Source organism: Nomascus leucogenys, chromosome 21 (genome assembly GCF_006542625.1).
Source record: "Nomascus leucogenys isolate Asia chromosome 21, Asia_NLE_v1, whole genome shotgun sequence".
NCBI lineage: Eukaryota > Metazoa > Chordata > Mammalia > Primates > Hylobatidae > Nomascus > Nomascus leucogenys.
Genome location: NC_044401.1, coordinates 52,336,270 through 52,352,794, shown reverse-complemented (window position 1 = coordinate 52,352,794; position 16,525 = coordinate 52,336,270). Strand labels below are relative to the sequence as shown.

At 56.7% G+C, this 16,525-nt stretch overlaps 1 protein-coding gene across 9 annotated transcripts in view; it reads right to left on the bottom strand.

Annotated features, from left to right (window-relative positions):
* The window catches only part of IQSEC1 (IQ motif and Sec7 domain ArfGEF 1), a 395,060-nt gene that overhangs the window by 34,388 nt on the left and 344,147 nt on the right, over positions 1-16,525 (bottom strand). For all 9 annotated transcript variants that reach the window (XM_030802084.1, XM_030802089.1, XM_030802091.1 and 6 more), the window contains 2 exons: positions 9,754-10,048; positions 3,612-4,861 (listed from right to left, as the gene is read on the bottom strand). In XM_030802084.1, coding sequence (XP_030657944.1) covers positions 3,612-4,861; positions 9,754-10,048 — 1,545 coding nt within the window. The remainder of the gene's footprint in view (positions 1-3,611; positions 4,862-9,753; positions 10,049-16,525) is intronic.

Sequence of the window (16,525 nt, the reverse complement as noted above, 5' to 3'; positions counted from 1 at the left end):
GCGCCGAGTGTAGGGGAGGACAGGTTCACAGAAGGGGGCTGCCTCCAGGTACAGGGCCCTGTGCTGGAAGGGCCTCAGAGGCCCCTGTGAAAAGCTCCTAGCCAAGTAGTCCAACCACACTGTCACGCCAGGTGGCCACCCAAGCCCTGTGTACATGTTTCTCAGAGACAAGCTTCTCACTCCTTTTTGAGGGTGCCCGTGTCATCATGAAGCAGCTCTGGGGCCAAGGATGCTCTTGCAGAGGTGGGAGAGGTCTGGCATGGCTCACCTGTGACAAGGTCACCTGGGCTCATTCCAGGGAGGAATGTGACAGAGAGAAAGTGGACATGGCCAGGCATGTACCCCTGAGGGTGTGTACCAGGTACGGGAGCACGAGATGCTGCGGTGGGGTTCCAATGTGGAGGTGACAGACTCAGTGAGGTCCCTGCTGGGCACCTGCCCCAGCTCCACGTGCTGCAGGGCTGCATGGCCTCCCACAAATGGTGTGGCCCTGCCTCCTGGACCCAGTTTACAGATCCGTCACCCAGTGAGGAGGTAGGGAGCCCAGGGCTATACCTGTGGTAGCAGTTCCTACATCATGGATTTTAAGAGGATGTGTTCAGGAGCCAAGTGGCCAGGCTGTGATGTCCCTAGTCACCTACCAACTGTGTGAGACTCAGCTCACCCACTGCACAGGGGAACGTGCATTAGCATGTGACAGGCCCTGGGAACCGCGCCTGGCGCACTGTCAGCACATGGAAGGATTAGCTATTCTCGTTATTTCTGCCTGCTTGGCCCATCACAATGCCTGTTTGGGTCTTCCTAAAGCCCAGCCCTGGAAGCTCCCTTCCCTTGGCACTCACTCTAGACACAGAAGCCCTCGCTGACCACAACAGCTTCCATCCACTGCACAAATATGTTCCAGGTGCAGGCAGTGAGGCTCAGAGAGTTCAGGGAGTTGCCCCAGGTCCCGCAGCTGATAGGTGGCAGAGCCAGGGCTGAAACCCTCCTGCCTCTGGCTCCTGCACCCCCGCCCTCCCGCAGCACTGCCAGCCAGATCAGCTGTGTGGCTGTCAGCTGGGCTGGGTGGGAGTAAGCGGCAGTAAGAGGAACATCTGGACGCCTGGTAGACCTCGGCAGCCCCTGGGATGCCCTCCCCACCAACCCACACCACTTTCTCAAGCTTCGTTTCTGTTCTTCCTCCCCGCTTGCTGCTGGCTCTCCCACTTTGGTACATGATTCCCTTAAAGGGGGCGTCCCCCCAGACAGAGGCCTGTGCCAGGAATGCTCACTGCTTTATTGCTGGGAAGGGGTGGGAACTGAGAGCTGTGCTGGAGGCTGGAAAGGCCGGGACATACCACCCCGCAGGGAGAGAAGTGGAGGTGGTACACAGGCGCAGGGCCAGAGAAAGGGAAGGGAAAGGGCAGTTCCTACCTCAACTAAAAACGTGCCTAGCTAAGACCCAGCAATTCCACTTCCAGCCATCTGATCTAGAGGCCTGCCGGGCATGTGTGTAAGGATCACAACCACTGTCACACTAGTGCTAGTTATGAAAAGCTAGAAGCAACTGGCCAAATAACCTACAGGCACAGCGGGGACTACCACTCAGCAGGAGCAAGGTAGCCTGTGTATAGAGCCCAGCGATACCCTCATAAGACAATGTCACAGTCCCAGGCCCTGAGTGATGTCAGCAAGGATCCAACAGTAGCAGCTAATACATAGTAAGGCCCTATCCTGTGCCACGTCCTGCTCTCAGCACTTCACACAGACCAACGCTTCACCCTCACCGCCCTGGGAGGAGGGTGCCCCTGGCATCAGCCCATTTCACAGATGCAGCCACTGTGGGACGGGGGGTTATGCTGCCCAAGGACATAGAGATAGGACAGGGGACAGCCAGGATTTAAAGCCAGGCAGCCGAAGCCCCAAGCTATGTGCTTAACCATGGCTGTCTAGAGTTCCCAGGAGTGCACACAAATGCACAGGAAAAAAGTCTGGAAGGAGAGACTGCAACATGCTGAGTCCAAGAGGATGTTATCCTGAGCTGCAAGGCATGCATTTTCTGTGAAGAATGTATTCACGTGCTACACAGATAATTAAAAGTTAACTGAATAAGAAAGAATCTACACAGACCAAAGCTGGCTGGTTGAGGGAGGTGGTTTTTCCTGGTTTCCTGTCTCCCCACTGCTGGCCTCCACCTGTCCACTCTGCAGGGACCCCTGGTTATCCCAGCCTCCCCTCTAGGGAACATGGGCCTGGGTCGAGAGATGATCCTGGAGCTGGGCTGTGCCCAGGAGCAGTGGGGACAGACTTCAGGGACCGTGTCAGGTGGGCCAGCAGGACGCAACCCTCCCCTGTCCAGCGCATTGCTCTGGCCGTGGCCTGTGCAGCAGTGAGAGCAGCCGTACTCTGCAGCAAGCCACAGGCAGATCACAGGCTCAGGAGAGAGCATCCTGGTAGATGTGAGACGTCCAAGACTCTTTGTTCTTAGCTAAGCAAACCAGTAAGCCACTGCCCCAAGTGAATGCACCATTCCCCAGAGGCTCTTCCTGAGACAGGCCTCTCTGACACCCCAAGATAGTGCTTCCATGTGTCCCCAGTCTAGGAGAGAACAGGGGGCAGACAGAACAGGGACTCAGCTCAGGCACTGGCTTTGAGGTGGCCAGGTCCCACTGCGCCATTCAACACCCTAGTTTGACCTTCTGGGAAAACTGTCGTCTGCCCCTGGCTCCCTGGATGTGTGTCAGGAACCACCAGCCCAGGGGAGTTGGTGCCAGGCCAGCATCTGATGAGGTCAAATCCCAGTGGCCCAGGGAGTGGAAATAACGAGAAATCTCAGGTTGGACAGGAGCCTGCACATCCCCCAGGCCAAGTGCTCAGCCCTCCTCCCCTTCCTCTTGCTATTTTTGGCTGTGCTAAGAATAGTCTGCTTTAAATACCCATCGCTCCTTGGATCTGCTCTCAGGATGGTCGACGGCACCTTTCCAGGACCCCCTTGGGGTGCAGCCACTCCATGAACCCAACTCATGCATCTCCCCAAGACCCCCAGACACAGCCCTGGGTCTGGCCTGCATCTGTCTGAGTTCCTTCCGTCCAGGACACGGTTCTGGGTCTGGCCAGCAACTGCCCCTGAGCACTCCTACCCCCAGACATGGCCTCAGGTCTGGCCTGCCGTCCCCCACAAGACACAGCCCTGGGTCTCACCTGTCTGCCCCTGCCCCCCCACTGACACAACTGGTCATACCCCTGCTCAAGGCCTTTGTGTCCCACATCACCCCTAGGCCTGACATCCAAAGTTGGGCAGGGCATGGCCCAACATACTCCACTCGCTATGGTGGACTTGGGGGTGATGGGACGGAAGGGCCTGGGACTCAAGTTGCTTCAGCACAGAAAGCTCCCATTCTGCCCCTGCTCAGCCTGTGTGTGTTGCTGTCCCCACCAGCAGTCCCAGGAGGGGCTGGGCCTCAGCGCACAGGCTAGCACCGTCCTAGCCACTGACCTTGTGTGGCAGCTTCCTATGCGCATAGGCCATGTTGGACCTCAAGCTCCGTGCTTGGAAGGATGCAGCCACGCCCACCCGCCGAGGCCCAGCAAGCCACAGCTGCCCACCCTGAAGGGTCACCCATGGTACTCACTTGTTGAAGAGGTTCAGGCCGATGCGGTAGTGCCTCTTGCGGATGACATCGTTGCTAAAGGCAGGCGAGTCCCAGCTGTTGCGGGCCTCCTTGTGGTAGGTCTGCTTGCTGAGCGTCTGCTCCCGCAGGCTGTCACGGGACGATGACTCGGAGCTGCAGTTGATGGTGTCGTTGGAGTTGGACGTGCTGTTGATGCTGTCATTGTCACCATCTGAGTAGTCTGACTCAGACTTGCTCTGCCGGTTGGCCGAGCCATTGATGGCCAAGTGGCTGTCCAGGGGCCTGGGGGGCCGGGGCCGCAACTCAGGCTCCTCCCGGGGGAGGCTCTTAGGGGCGCCGCTGTGGGGACCATGCTTGGGGCTGCCCTGCTGCCCGCCGAGGCTGCGCTCGTAAGCACTCTGCCTCTTGAGCGAGCCCCGCTCCGAGCGGTCACTGAGGTCCACAGAGCTGTCGCTGGGTGGCTCGATGGTGAGCAGCGGGAGATGCTCCACCCGCAGCCGCTGCTCCTGCCGCTCCAGTGACGGCGTGCTCCGGCAGCTCGTGTCCGTGTCGGCCTTGTCCTCTTTGTGGGCCAGGGCCCAGTAGTCTGGAGCTGCGCCCCCAGCCCGTAGCCGCAGGTCCGACTCGGTGCTGGACGGCCGGTCCCCTGCCTGCGAGAGGGGCAGAGGGGGCGAGAGCTCCTCCTCATCGATGTACAGGGTGACATCACTGTACGAGGCCGTCATCTCGTCCAGTTTGCGGTGGTCCATGCTGTGCAGGGCTGTCTGGGGTTCGGTGTCCCGGGCCCGCGCCGCATCCAGGGCCGGTGCCTCTTCAGTGTGCAGGCTGCGGCAGTTGAGGGCATCGTCGATGGACTCGGCCAGTGATTTCACTTGCCTAGAGAAGGCATCCTCCAGCTCGGTGATGGCGTCTGCAAAGTCGCTGGAGGGGGCCGGAGACTTGAGGGTGGTCGGCTCGCTGAGGTCACCACACTCAGGGGGCACCAGGGCTCCCAGCTGGGAGCCGTCGTTAGTCACTGAGACCTGCTTCCCCTCGAAGTAGGAGCTGTGCACTTTCTCAGGCCCCTCAAAGGAGAACTGCATCCTCATGTTGGACAGCACAATCCGGCGTGACATGCGGTTCTCTGACATGGAGCTGCGCAAGCGCTCGAAGTTCTTGTTCATCTGGTACTGGCGAAACGCCGTCTGGATGGTGCGGGCCGCATGGCGGGTTACCAGGCGCCCCCCATACTTTCGTTCTAGCATCTCCACCTGGGGGTGGGGAGGAGAATGAGAACAGCCCTGCATGTAGGCACAGTACAACATCTACCAAACTCCTTCCCACTTCCTAGCCACGTGGCTGTGTGACCTGGGAAGGTCCCAAAGTTGGTCAAAGCAACTGCTGAGGGATGCTGGTGGGCTTATGCAAAATATGAGTCCTGACGTCAAACTGGATAGAGAAGCACCAAGTTAAAATGAGTGCAACCATGTTTTTCCTCTCTCAGACCTTTTTTTTTTTTTTTTTTTTTTTTTTTGAGACAGAGTCTCGCTCTGTCGCCTAGGCTGGAGTGCAATGGAGTGATCTCAGTTCACTGCAACCTCCGCCTTCTGGGTTCAGACGATCCTCCTGCCTCAACCTCCCGAGTAGATGGGATTACAGACACCCACCACCACGCCCAACTAATTTTTGTATTTTTAGTAGAGACGGGGTTTCACCATGTTGGCCAGGCTGGTCTTGAACTTCTGACCTCAGGTGATCCACGGGCCTCGGCCTCCCAAAGTGCTGGGATTACAGGCATGAGCCAACATGCAGGGCCTCAGAAACTTTAAAAGGCAGTGAGATACACTATGTTGAGTGTCCCCAGTGTCTTGGGTCACAGAAGCCCCCGGCCCTGGTGCATCTTGAGGTATGCCATCTAACGAAACCCATTTGGAGACCCTGGAAGAAGTATGCACAGTTCAAGAGACAGGCTAAAGATCCTAGCAAGGCCCACAGGCTTCTGGACTCATTTTCTTTCCACAGCACCAACCAGGCAGCTCTTGTGGCCAGAGGGGTCACTGAGTTTCAGAGAGACCTATAGGATTTGCTGCACTGAGAAGCAGGCTTCGAGGCCAGGTGCCTGAGTTCTAATCCAGGCTATGCCCCCTTGGTAGCTGGGTGACCCAGAGTAAGCACTGAGCCCATGTGGTTCCTCGGTTTCCTCATCTATTAAATGGGGTGGCGCTGGGACCTGCCTCCTATGACTGTGGTGAGCCTGGGAGACAGAGGCCAAGGGCTGACACATGCCAAGCACGGGGGCAGCTGGGCTGGAAGGACCCTCAGCTGCATTCTGGGAAGGGATTTACAGTTTGTAAAGCCCCCAAGCTCCCTTGCTCTACAGATGGGCAAACTGTGGCCCAGAGAAGAGACTCAACACATACTCAAGAGGCCTCCAGGCTCCGGAGCTGGCTTTCCCTCATGAGCACTGCCATTCCTGATGGCTCATCTGGCCTGCACGGCTCGTTCCTGTGAGGGCTGGGCTACATGCAGGGAGGGGGCGGGGTGAACCCCAGGCGCTTCAGTGGGACACACAGACCTCCTGAATTCCTGAGGCACCCATGACCAAGGAGGGCCCTGAGGGCCGCTCCCTGCACCTTGCTCCTGAGTGGACGATGAACACACTCCTGCGGCCAAGATAAGGAATTGGCTTCTCCGCCAAGCCAGGCCTCTTGGGGTGCTGGGGTGGCGTGTGCATGTGATGTGGGGCTAGGAGCCAGGCAAAGCGCTGCACCTGCCTGTATGGTCCCAGATGCCCACTACATGCTGGGCATCATGTCACACCTGGAGGTGGAATGGGAGGCATGGAGGTCCTTGCCCTCGAGGAGCGAGGGGTCTGTCAAGGAGAGCAGGCGGCCGCAGGCGCAGAACTGTAATAATGCCAAACAGACATCCAGCAAATCGAAGGCTGCGGCCTGCACCAGGGAGACTGGCTCAGGGCCACGCAGGGCCTTGCACGCCCATGCGTGCTGCCTGGCTCTGGGTGGTCCCAGCAGGCTGGGTGGAGGAGAAGAGCTGGGGGGGCTTGGGGGAGCAGATCAAAATGACTTTTCCAATCCCAGGCCAGAGTCTGTTTTCTCTCTTGCCCTGTCACTGAACGCCATCCAAGAAATGACCTCACTTCCACAACTGTAAGCAGAAAGTTTCTATTTTTTGGGTTGTGAGTGGAGCTTAGAAAGCCCCTGGGGCCGATAAGAGGCCCGAGGCTGGGATCTAGGAAGCCTTTCTTCCCTCACTGTACCTCGTGGGCGGCACAAGCACGAGGACCTCCAGCTCAGGCCTAGAGCTCCCCGCAAGGCCTTCTCACCTGCTGGCTCCGGACCTCGCAGACCAGGCAGCCACCCTGTTTTCCTGAGACCTCCTGCCCAAACCTGTGTGTGTTGGGGGCGAAGGGACTTCAGGAAGGCAGTAATGGGCTCTGCATTTGTTCACCAGAGCCCCTGGCAGTTCCTCCCCCAGGGGGACGCACATGGACCTGGGGCTACTCTTCCTCGTCCCCAGACTTACCGTGGGTCATTCTTCTTTCTGGGATGGAACTGTTGCCAGGCCCGGTCGAAAAGTTTCCTGGGACCCAATGGTGGGGATTCTACTAACATGTGCCCATCTACTATGTGTGCTGGGGACCCCCATGCCCTCATCCCACCTCACAGCAGCTTCTGCTCTCCCAAGGGGTTTCGCTACCCCACTTCTCAGCAAGGACAAGATGCTCAGCGGAGGGAAGATACTCAGCGGAGGGAAGCCGCTGCCCCAGGGCACATGGTTCCTGCACAGAGGAGTCGACCCCGTGGCCAGGGCTCCCCCATCCGGCCCTCACTTGTCCCTTCAAGGGAAACTTCTGAGCAGTGCAGAAGAGGAACCAGGAAGAATGCCCTTCAGCAAAGCAAACTGTCACTTTTCGACGACACAGGGACAGTACCTGACACACACTCAAGTTTCCTGCTTCAGGGACAGAAAGCCACTGGAGGGCACAGTGGGCCAGGGGCCAGAAGAGCACAGGAGACCAGCCTCCTTTCACTAAAACGGACTCTGTGTTATCCAGACTTAAAGCTCCTCATGGAATCAGGCACCCTACTTTTTCATCTGGTGATTCCCATGCAATCTGTCCCATTCCCACTTTTGCTGAGCTTTCCAGGAAGCTCAGTGGAGCATCAAATGCTCAGTGGCCCTTGATGTCGCCTCCTCCCTCTTACCTCTTTGGCACCTATTCCAGGCCTTCCTTTCCATCTCACACACTCGGTAGCCTTTGCATCAGCTGTTGCCTCTTCCTGGAACAGCCAGCTCTAATGCCACCTTAAAGAGGTCTTCCCAACCAGCGTTACCCAATGCTGTTGCCTCCCGTAGCCGCCCTATTTCTTTCCCCAATTTTTAGAATCCCTAGAGTTTGCATCACTTTCTGGAAGTCAACTGCCTCTGCATTGCTAACTTGCTCCTGTCCAGCTCCTGTGCCACAGTGGAGCCCAAGAGCAGGGGCCTCGCCTCGGTCACGGGCACCCAACACAGTGTCTGGTGCATAGTGGGCGTTCAGATAATATGCATGGAATGAAAATGAATAGCTGCAGTCCTATTAGGCCCACAGTAAGCATATAATTCTCTTCAAAGGCCTCTATTAAGTCCCAACCTTTTTCCTTTCTGTTTAAATGGCTCTGCTGCAGACATCTCTTACTATAAACCATGGTCCACTTTGGATCTGGGCATCATAGATAAAGGAACAGAGGCTGCTCTGCCCTGTGTCAGCCCAGCCTAAGTTGCAAGGCAGCACCGACAGCCAGGTGAGGAGGGGGCTGATGGGGGATTCCCTGTCAAGAGAGTGGATAACCCCCCCCCAACCCCAGGCAGTATCTGTACCACTCCCTTAGGAAGTTGGGGCACACCAGGCCCAGAACTCTACTCCTTAAGGGACAAAAAGGGGAGCAACTTGAATCTATACTCCCAGCAAACACAAACAAACAAACAAAAAAAACACAAAAATTGTTTTTAAGGAAAAAGGGTAACCAGGAAGATCTGGGAGCAAGCAGAGGGTGGCGGGGCTACAGGACGGGTGTAGGTGGGAGTGAAGGCCAGGCAGCTTCTGCAGCATGGAGTCTGGGAAGACTCCCAGTCTTCCCAGGGCCCTGGGGCCAGCAGGGGCAGAGGCGGCCACCTGGGCATCTGGAGGAGATGTCTAGAGCTCAGTGCCCAGGAGCTGGGGAGAGTCTGACAGCCCTCCCAAGCCTGCCCCTGCAAGCTTGCAGAGCTGCTGCCTGGGAGCCTGGGTTCTCTTGCAGCCTCAAACTGCTAAGGGGCTTGTCCATGCACTGGCTCACTCACCCCCTCACTCATCCATCTGTTCATTCACTCAGATCCTTATTAAAACACCTACTGTGCACATGCACTCGGAGGGACTTGGAAGCGAGAGCTCTTGGCCTCCCCAGGGACCGCTCAGGGACTCGCTCTTTCCTCTGCACCCCAGGATTCTCCTCTCCTGGCTCAACCCTGGGAGGCTACCTCTTGTCCTCCCTCGAGCCCAGCCCTAGGCACACTGTGGGTCTGGGCCACCTCTAAGGGCCAAGGCCCCTGGGGGAGGGGTGCAGTCTTCAGTGGGGGGATTTCCCACAGGAGCAGGGAGGTGTGAGCCAGGAGGGGTAGAGCAAGCAGCCTCCCCTGGCTGGCTGCAGATGCGGTTCTTTCCAGAGCTTGTGATATTTATGCTGTCAACGGACCTCCCTCCCTCAGCCCTCTCCTGGGTCTTTAGAACCTCAGTGGCTGGCCACGTACCCAGTGTGTCCCGATGACATTGGGCCTTATGCTCAGACACCTATCATGGCCCCCCAGATCTGAGCCATGCGGGACGTGGAACCCGGGCCATGGCAAAGGCCTCATGTGAAGATGACTCTCTGGAAGTCCCCAGAAGGAACGCCAGACAACCCAGGTCCTTCCTACACGCCAGCCAGAGCCAGCTGGGGCAAGAGGCTCCTGAGGAGCAACTACAGGTGGAGCTGGAACTGGGGCAGAGCCCTCAGCCTTAGCCCACATGCACCCCAACTCGAGTCTTTGGGACAGATCTGCCACCATGCCTGGTGGGGGCACACATAGTGGGCAGAGCTGCCCTGCGCTTGCATGGGTGGCCTGAGGGGCTGTGCTCGCCTACCTGCTTGTCCTGCAGGTCCGAGGAGAGCTCATAGCTCTCGGAGAGTGAGCGTGAGCGCTTGATGGCCTCCTCCTCGGCCTGCTTGCGCAGGATGGAGGTTGAGTGCTGCAGCTTGGGCCTCCGCGTGCGCTGCTGTTGCCCCGGTGGCCCTGAGTACAGCCCATAGGCTCCCACTGATGTGTGCTCGTAGTGATCCGGGCTCAGGCTGGAACTGGGCACCAAGGGGCCCTGGGGGTAGGCTGCGGGGCTGTCCAGGGACGTGCCAGTCTCACTGCTGGGGGCCTCGCCCTCGACACTGCAGAGGAGAGAGAGGCGAGAAGCTTCTGGTGAGCAGGAAATCTGAACACGACGCCGGGCCGTGGGGCGTGACCCCACCATGCTCCTCGAGGAGCCCCCATGCCCGTTCTTCTCACACCCCATGGTTGAGTCCACACATGCAGCTGGCAGGACCCTGCAAAACCCCTCTACTCAGCACCCCACCCACTCGGGTTCAGTTTCTCTGTGAAGCGCACCATCCTCTGACATCCCATACACCTTCCTCATTGATTTTGCTCACTGTCCGTCACCCACATGCAAATGCCAGCTCCCTGAGGACAGCAGTTTTGGCCACTGGGTCGCTGATCATCCCCAGAGCCCAGAGCAGTGCCTGGCACACAGCAGGTGCTCAGCAATTACTGACTCAGCGAGTTCTGTCGCCTGTTCTCCTACCACCTGCATTAAATACACCACTGATTTTAAACTTAAAAAACAAACAAAAAAAAAGGCCGGGCGCGGTGGCTCACACCTGTAATCCCAGCACTTTGGGAGGCTGACGCGGGCAGATCACCAGGTCAGGAGATGGAGACCATCCTGGCTAACACGGCGAAACCCTGTCTCTACTAAAAAATACAAAAAATTAGCCGGGCGTGGTGGTGGTCGCCTGTAGTCCCAGCTACTCAGGAGGCTGAGGCAGGAGAATAGCATGAACCCGGGAAGTGGAGCTTGCAGTGAGCTGAGATCGCGCCACTGCACTCCAGCCTGGGCGACAGAGTGAGACTCCGTCTCTAAAAAAAAAAAAAAAAAAGTCCCAATAATTAACAAAAGCAATTCTGTATGCCTACACTGGGCCAGCCCTTGTGCTGGTGTTTGCTGTGAGTGAACTGTGCCCTCCACATTTGTGTGTTGAAGCCCTGGCCCCCACGGCAGCACGGGACTGTGTTTTGGAAACAGTGTCTTTGTGGAGGTGATGACGTTAAAATAAAGTCACTGGGGTGTCCTGATCCAGCCTGACTGGTGTCTTTGTAGGCAGAGGAGATGAGGCCATGGACGCGCACAGAGGGAGCAGCATGAGAGGACCCGAGGAGGAGAAGACCACCTGCAGGCCAAGGAGAGGGGCCATGGGGGAACCCACCCTGCCTACGCCCTGATCCCCGACTTCCAGCCTCCAGAATTGTGCGACAATAAATGTCTGTTGTCGAAGGTCCCCGTGTGTGGTGTGTGTCACGGTGAGTTTGGAAACTCATACAACGCCGTATATACATTTTCTCTAAATCTTAAAAGCAGTCTACAAAGAGGAATCATCAACTCCCCTTTCCCAGGTGAGGAGACTGAGGCCTACAGGGGGTGCCAGGATGACCCAGGTAGGAAGTAGGTGAGTCAGAGTTCAAGCCCAAGTGGTGGGACCCTGAGACCCGGTGTTCCCCTCCGCCTCACCACTTTCTGTCCCTGCAACATGCACACATTTCTGTGACGTCTCCAAGCACCATGGGGGAGCAGTGCCCCTGGTGGGGCCATGCAGGGCGGGCTGACGTGCTCATCCCAACTCAGAACTCGCAAGCCTTTTCACTGTGTGCAGACGCCGGTTTCCGCTGCAGGTGGCTTCTCAGTGTAGGACGAGCAGGGAAGGGAGAGAGTTATGTCACAGTTTCCAACACAACGTCCAGTCACCCTGCCAGATGCCCTGTCCCTGTCAGATCACTCAACCTCAGGCTAGAAGGACCCTGAAAGACCCTCTGCTCCCACGGGCCGGGGTGGAGGTCCCACTAGATGGGCACAGCAGAGAGATGGGCACATGGACCCCACGCAGCTGCGGTCCTCCCTCCTGGTGCCTCCTTCAGACCAATGGGAAGGCCTTGCACACGGCAGCCCAGGGCAGTGGGTCCAGCCCTGCTCTGCTCTGCTTCTGTCTCTGCTGCTCCTCATGAGGCCTGCAGGACCCCAGAGCCCAGTGCAGAATGTGACTGTCACCGGCTCCAGGGAAGCCTGGAGTGGGGGCCCCAGCAGGCGTCCTGGAGCAGAGGGCACAGCCAGTGGCCCAGGCGGTAGGGAGTGACGGCTCTTTGCTGCCAATTCTGCCCTGAGCCAGGGCTGGGCTGCAGATCTCAGCACCTGCTTTCCAGCCTGCAGATTAGGACAAGACTTCTGGCTCTGGCCTCCAGGGTTAGGCAGGGGATGCCCACCCCACTCCCCAGGAGCTGGGCCATGACACAGGCCTCTTCCTGAGGAAGAGCCTGAATGAAGAGAGGGTCCCAGGGCCCTCTGCCTGGCTCTGCCCTCATCAGACTGAGAATCAGGGCAGGCTGCCCCTCCCGTCAAGGTCCCAGTTTCCCTATCAGTAACACGGTGGGCTGGACTCAGTGCCTTCAAGCCGTCTGAGGAACACCACCCTTCGAGATTCTCCACATCACGAGAGTCTCCCAACCCCCTTCCCTGCAGCCCCCACCCACAGCAGCCTCCTTTGGGCCTGGTGTGTGTGCCTTGGTAGGGGGCGAGGGGAAGAACAGGCAGATCTGAAAATCCTCCCATTCTATTGATAAAGCTTTGAGCAGGGTCTCGAAATAAATACTCACCAACCTAATCAACTGTACAAAGGAGCAAATGAGTCCCCATCTCAGACTTCAGGCCCCAGAGCCTCAGGTCGCAGGGGAGCGACGGCCTCACCAGGAAGCCCATCCCATACTGTCTGACCCCAGAGCCCACGCCTCTGCTCCAGGCCGGTGCACCTCCCTCTGTCTCACCTTGCCTTTGCAGCCTGGGGGCACATCACACACGCCCTGACTGGAAACACTTCAGTCAGGGGCCAAATCTGTGCTTCCAGGCAAAAGGCTGACAGGGAACAACTGCTCGTCCTTAAAGAGATGCAGCCGGGCCTCCACTCCTAAGAGGAGGATTCAAAACAATCTCATCACCCTAAGTTCACAGAACCACAGAGATGGACAGGCGGTTTCCCTGCAGGTCCCTGAAGCTGAAGCGGGAAGCCCCTTAGTGGCACATGTGCTGCTGCTGAGCTGCTGGGAGGGGAGTGTGGCACCCTCACTGTGCTGCCCCCTGACCCAGGATGAAAGAGCAATGTTCACCTCAAGTCTGAAGGAATTCCACCCTTCACCAAGCCCTTTCTAACCTGGCCTGAAACCACTGTGAGCAGACAGAGCAGGGCATGCTTCCGATGGCTGGGAGTGAGTGAGGGCCCAGGCCTGCCTGAGAACTTGAGAGGGGCCTTTGTTCCCAGTTGGCCGAGGTGTGGGGCAGAGGGGGTTGGGGAAAGAGATCAGAGGTGGCCACTGAACTCAGAATGGGCAGGAGATGGGAGTGCCTGGTGCTGGTAGCGCAGGGTGGCTTTGGGCCCTGGGGCAGGGTATCTTTGTGGATAGGACTGCAATGGTGGTGGCCTGGGGAAGACTTTCTGGGCCTGGGGCAGCCCAGGATTCCGCTCTGGGCACCCCTGGGTTCCTGGCTGCCCTGGGTCAGCAGGTCCAGAACATGCTTGGGAGAGGCCGGGCCTCCCTCTCCAGGAAGGGAAGGTCTGACAGTCACCCATAGTCTTCCCTTCCATCCCAGAGCCAGGGTCCTGGGGGTCATCAGTTTAGTCCCTCCCCTGGCTCAAACTCCCCCATTCAATCTGTCACCGGGTCCTGTCGAGTCTATTGAATAGCATCAGCTTGTGCAATGTGGCAGCCCTTCCACACTCCAAAAAAAAATCAAACCCAACTTCAAACCATCCCAAAAGGAAGAAATGGCTGGGCCACCCTACTGCAACCAGTGTGGCACCACAGGGTTCTTCAGCAAACGTGGACAAAAGTGAGCACAGCATGGAATTTTCCACACAGCTATTAACCCACTTTGAGCCAGAGGACATCACCTCTTGATGGCCCCAATCAGCAACTGTGCAGTGCAGTATTAGACCCTAAAAAAGAGGCTTTTCTGAGTTTATCTGAACTGATAAACAAAAAGATAATTTAAGTGAAAATGCCCAGTATTGACAAGTACATGCAGCCATGGGCACTCTAGGACTCTGCTGCTAGGAGTATAAATCAGTACAGGAAGTTATCGAACTTAAATGATGTGGGTGCTTGACTATTTTCTGGCTGAACTCGTGAAGATGTTTTGCTCTATAGCAACACTCTGGGCTCTCAGCCCCACCTTCCTGATTAGGACTCAGCTCTACCCAGTTTCTTCCTGGGGCAGGAAGAACTATCCTATGTCAACCTTTCCCTTTCTAGGGCAGAAACACAGATGCCCTAGTGACAGAGCTTGGCTGTAAAGTGACGGTCACATTTTACCAGCATACGTGAGTCTCTAGGTGGGACTTTTGGGTTAGAGAACAGCCAGACTGGCTCCAATATCCCTGCCCCGACCACCTGAGCTCAGCTACTCGACATCTCACCACCCACTTTAGCTGCCTTGGGGATGCTTCTCCCACAAACCCAGCCCATTGAACAGGAGTGGTGAACACACCAGTGTGAGTCCTTAACTGCACCCCTGAATTTATTCTCTCTCTCAGACACCTGGGCTACATGCAGACCAAGGAATGGGCTGAGGCACCTGTTCCAAGTCCCTGAATATTCCTGGCAGTTCAGAGTCTCTGGAACATTCTATGAGAGTTAGGTGGCTGCTGCCCAGCCCTTTTCCATAGATTTGTGCAAAGGAAATAAGACCAATGTGTGCAGCAGTACATATGAGGATGTCCACAGCAGTGTTGTTTCTGATTATAAACATCTGGAAATAACCTAAATGAGCATCGACAAGGGGATGATTGAAATTAATTCTGTATCCACACACTGGAAATAACATCAAGATGGGGGAAAGATCTAGTTTGATAGCTGTTCTTATGAAAAAGACTTGGGGATTTTTTGTGGACTATAAGATGAATGTGAGCTGATGTCATGATGTGGCCGAGAAGCCAGTCACTAACATGAATAAAAAGCCAGGAGCAAAAATAGCCCTGCTGCCTGCCACAGTTCTCAGACACAGCAGAAGACAGTGTCTGGGGGCTGCACAGACAGTCCAGAGCCTGAGGGCAGGGACAGCAGACCTGGGACACGTGCATGCCCTACCCACTCCTCTGCGGCAGACATTGCTAATTGATCACAGACTCCCTCCTAAAGAGCTTGGATGAAGCCTCAGCCTCCTTCCAACACAGCACTCCATACAACTGATCCCAGCTAGCATATGAGATGCTATTTGCCAAGGCCAAATAACGGTATGCCAGGAAGCAGTATAACAGTATGCTCCTATCAAGAGCTGGGGCTGTGCAGCCAGGAGGAAAGCAGCCTTGGGGAGATGATGTGATCTCCATCATCAAGCCTCTGACAGGCTGACAAGCCGAGGCTAGAGATTCCTCCTGCAGTCAGAACTATGACTGCCAATACCCGACCTGATGAAGTACACTCTCATGTGGTTAGGGCTGCTTAGGAGGTAGTGAGTTCTCTGTCACTGGAGGTGTGCAAGCTGCGGCAGGTCAGACACCCGTCAGAGAGGTGGTACAAGGGACTCCAATCCTGGCTGGAAGCCTCTATCCCAGTGCCATATGACCTGTCTGAGTCTGCCATCTTTACACCGAGGTCTCAGCTTAACCCCACTTCCTCCACATGGCCACCCTCACCCCACACACTCTTCCCCACCCTGGGGATCACCTGATCTCGTGTGCAGTCCATCTGCACCATGGGGGAGTCTTGTTCTGTGAGGGTGGGAGACAACTGCCCAAGCATCCCCCAAAGCCCTGGCCTCCAGCAAAGACGGGAATGGCCAGGAGCAGGAGGCCTGCTCCTTCCCATGAGATGAGTTCTGTATGTCCAGGATGGGCCCCCAGTGGTGGGACAGGCCGAGGACAGGGCCAGAGAGCACGTAAGGGCCTGGAGCTGCATGTGGATGCATCCACACTCTGCCCCAGGCCCATCGCAGGCTTAGGCACAGCCAGCCCTCCTCTCCCAGCCCGGGGACTCCAAGCTTTGGTCACTGAAAGGTTGCCAAGCTCTTCTCCCTTCTCCAGTTTTCCAATTTTCCTGTGATGGAAGTGGTATGTCATGTTTTATGCAGGGACATGGCTGGGTGAGGCGCTAGATCCCTACAGGACAGTATTGCAATGGACACCTTGAAGGAACAGAGAACACAACTTGAAGTTTCCTCCTGCTACCCCGCCCCACCTGGCCTTTCTGCCAAGCAAGGGGCTAAGCAGGCTCCTGGGTGAAATTCTAGCTCTACTGCTTACCAGCTGTGTGACCACAGGGGGAATTAATGTTGTGCCTCAGGTTCCCCTCTAAAATGGGGGTAATTATTGTATCTACTTCACAGGACTGTGGAGACTTAGTGGAACTGATATAGTGAGGTCCTTAAGAAAGTGCTTGGCTCATAAAAAGCACTTTTCAATGGCTGTCTCGGGTTATCCTCCAATCTACAAGTCCCAGCAGCTGGAGGCAGGAAGGGCAGACAAGCCTAGTGCCCCAAGCCAGGGTCACCTGCCCTGCACCCTGCCTGCTGCTGGGACCCTCTCTGTGAGACACTCACCTCCAGGCTG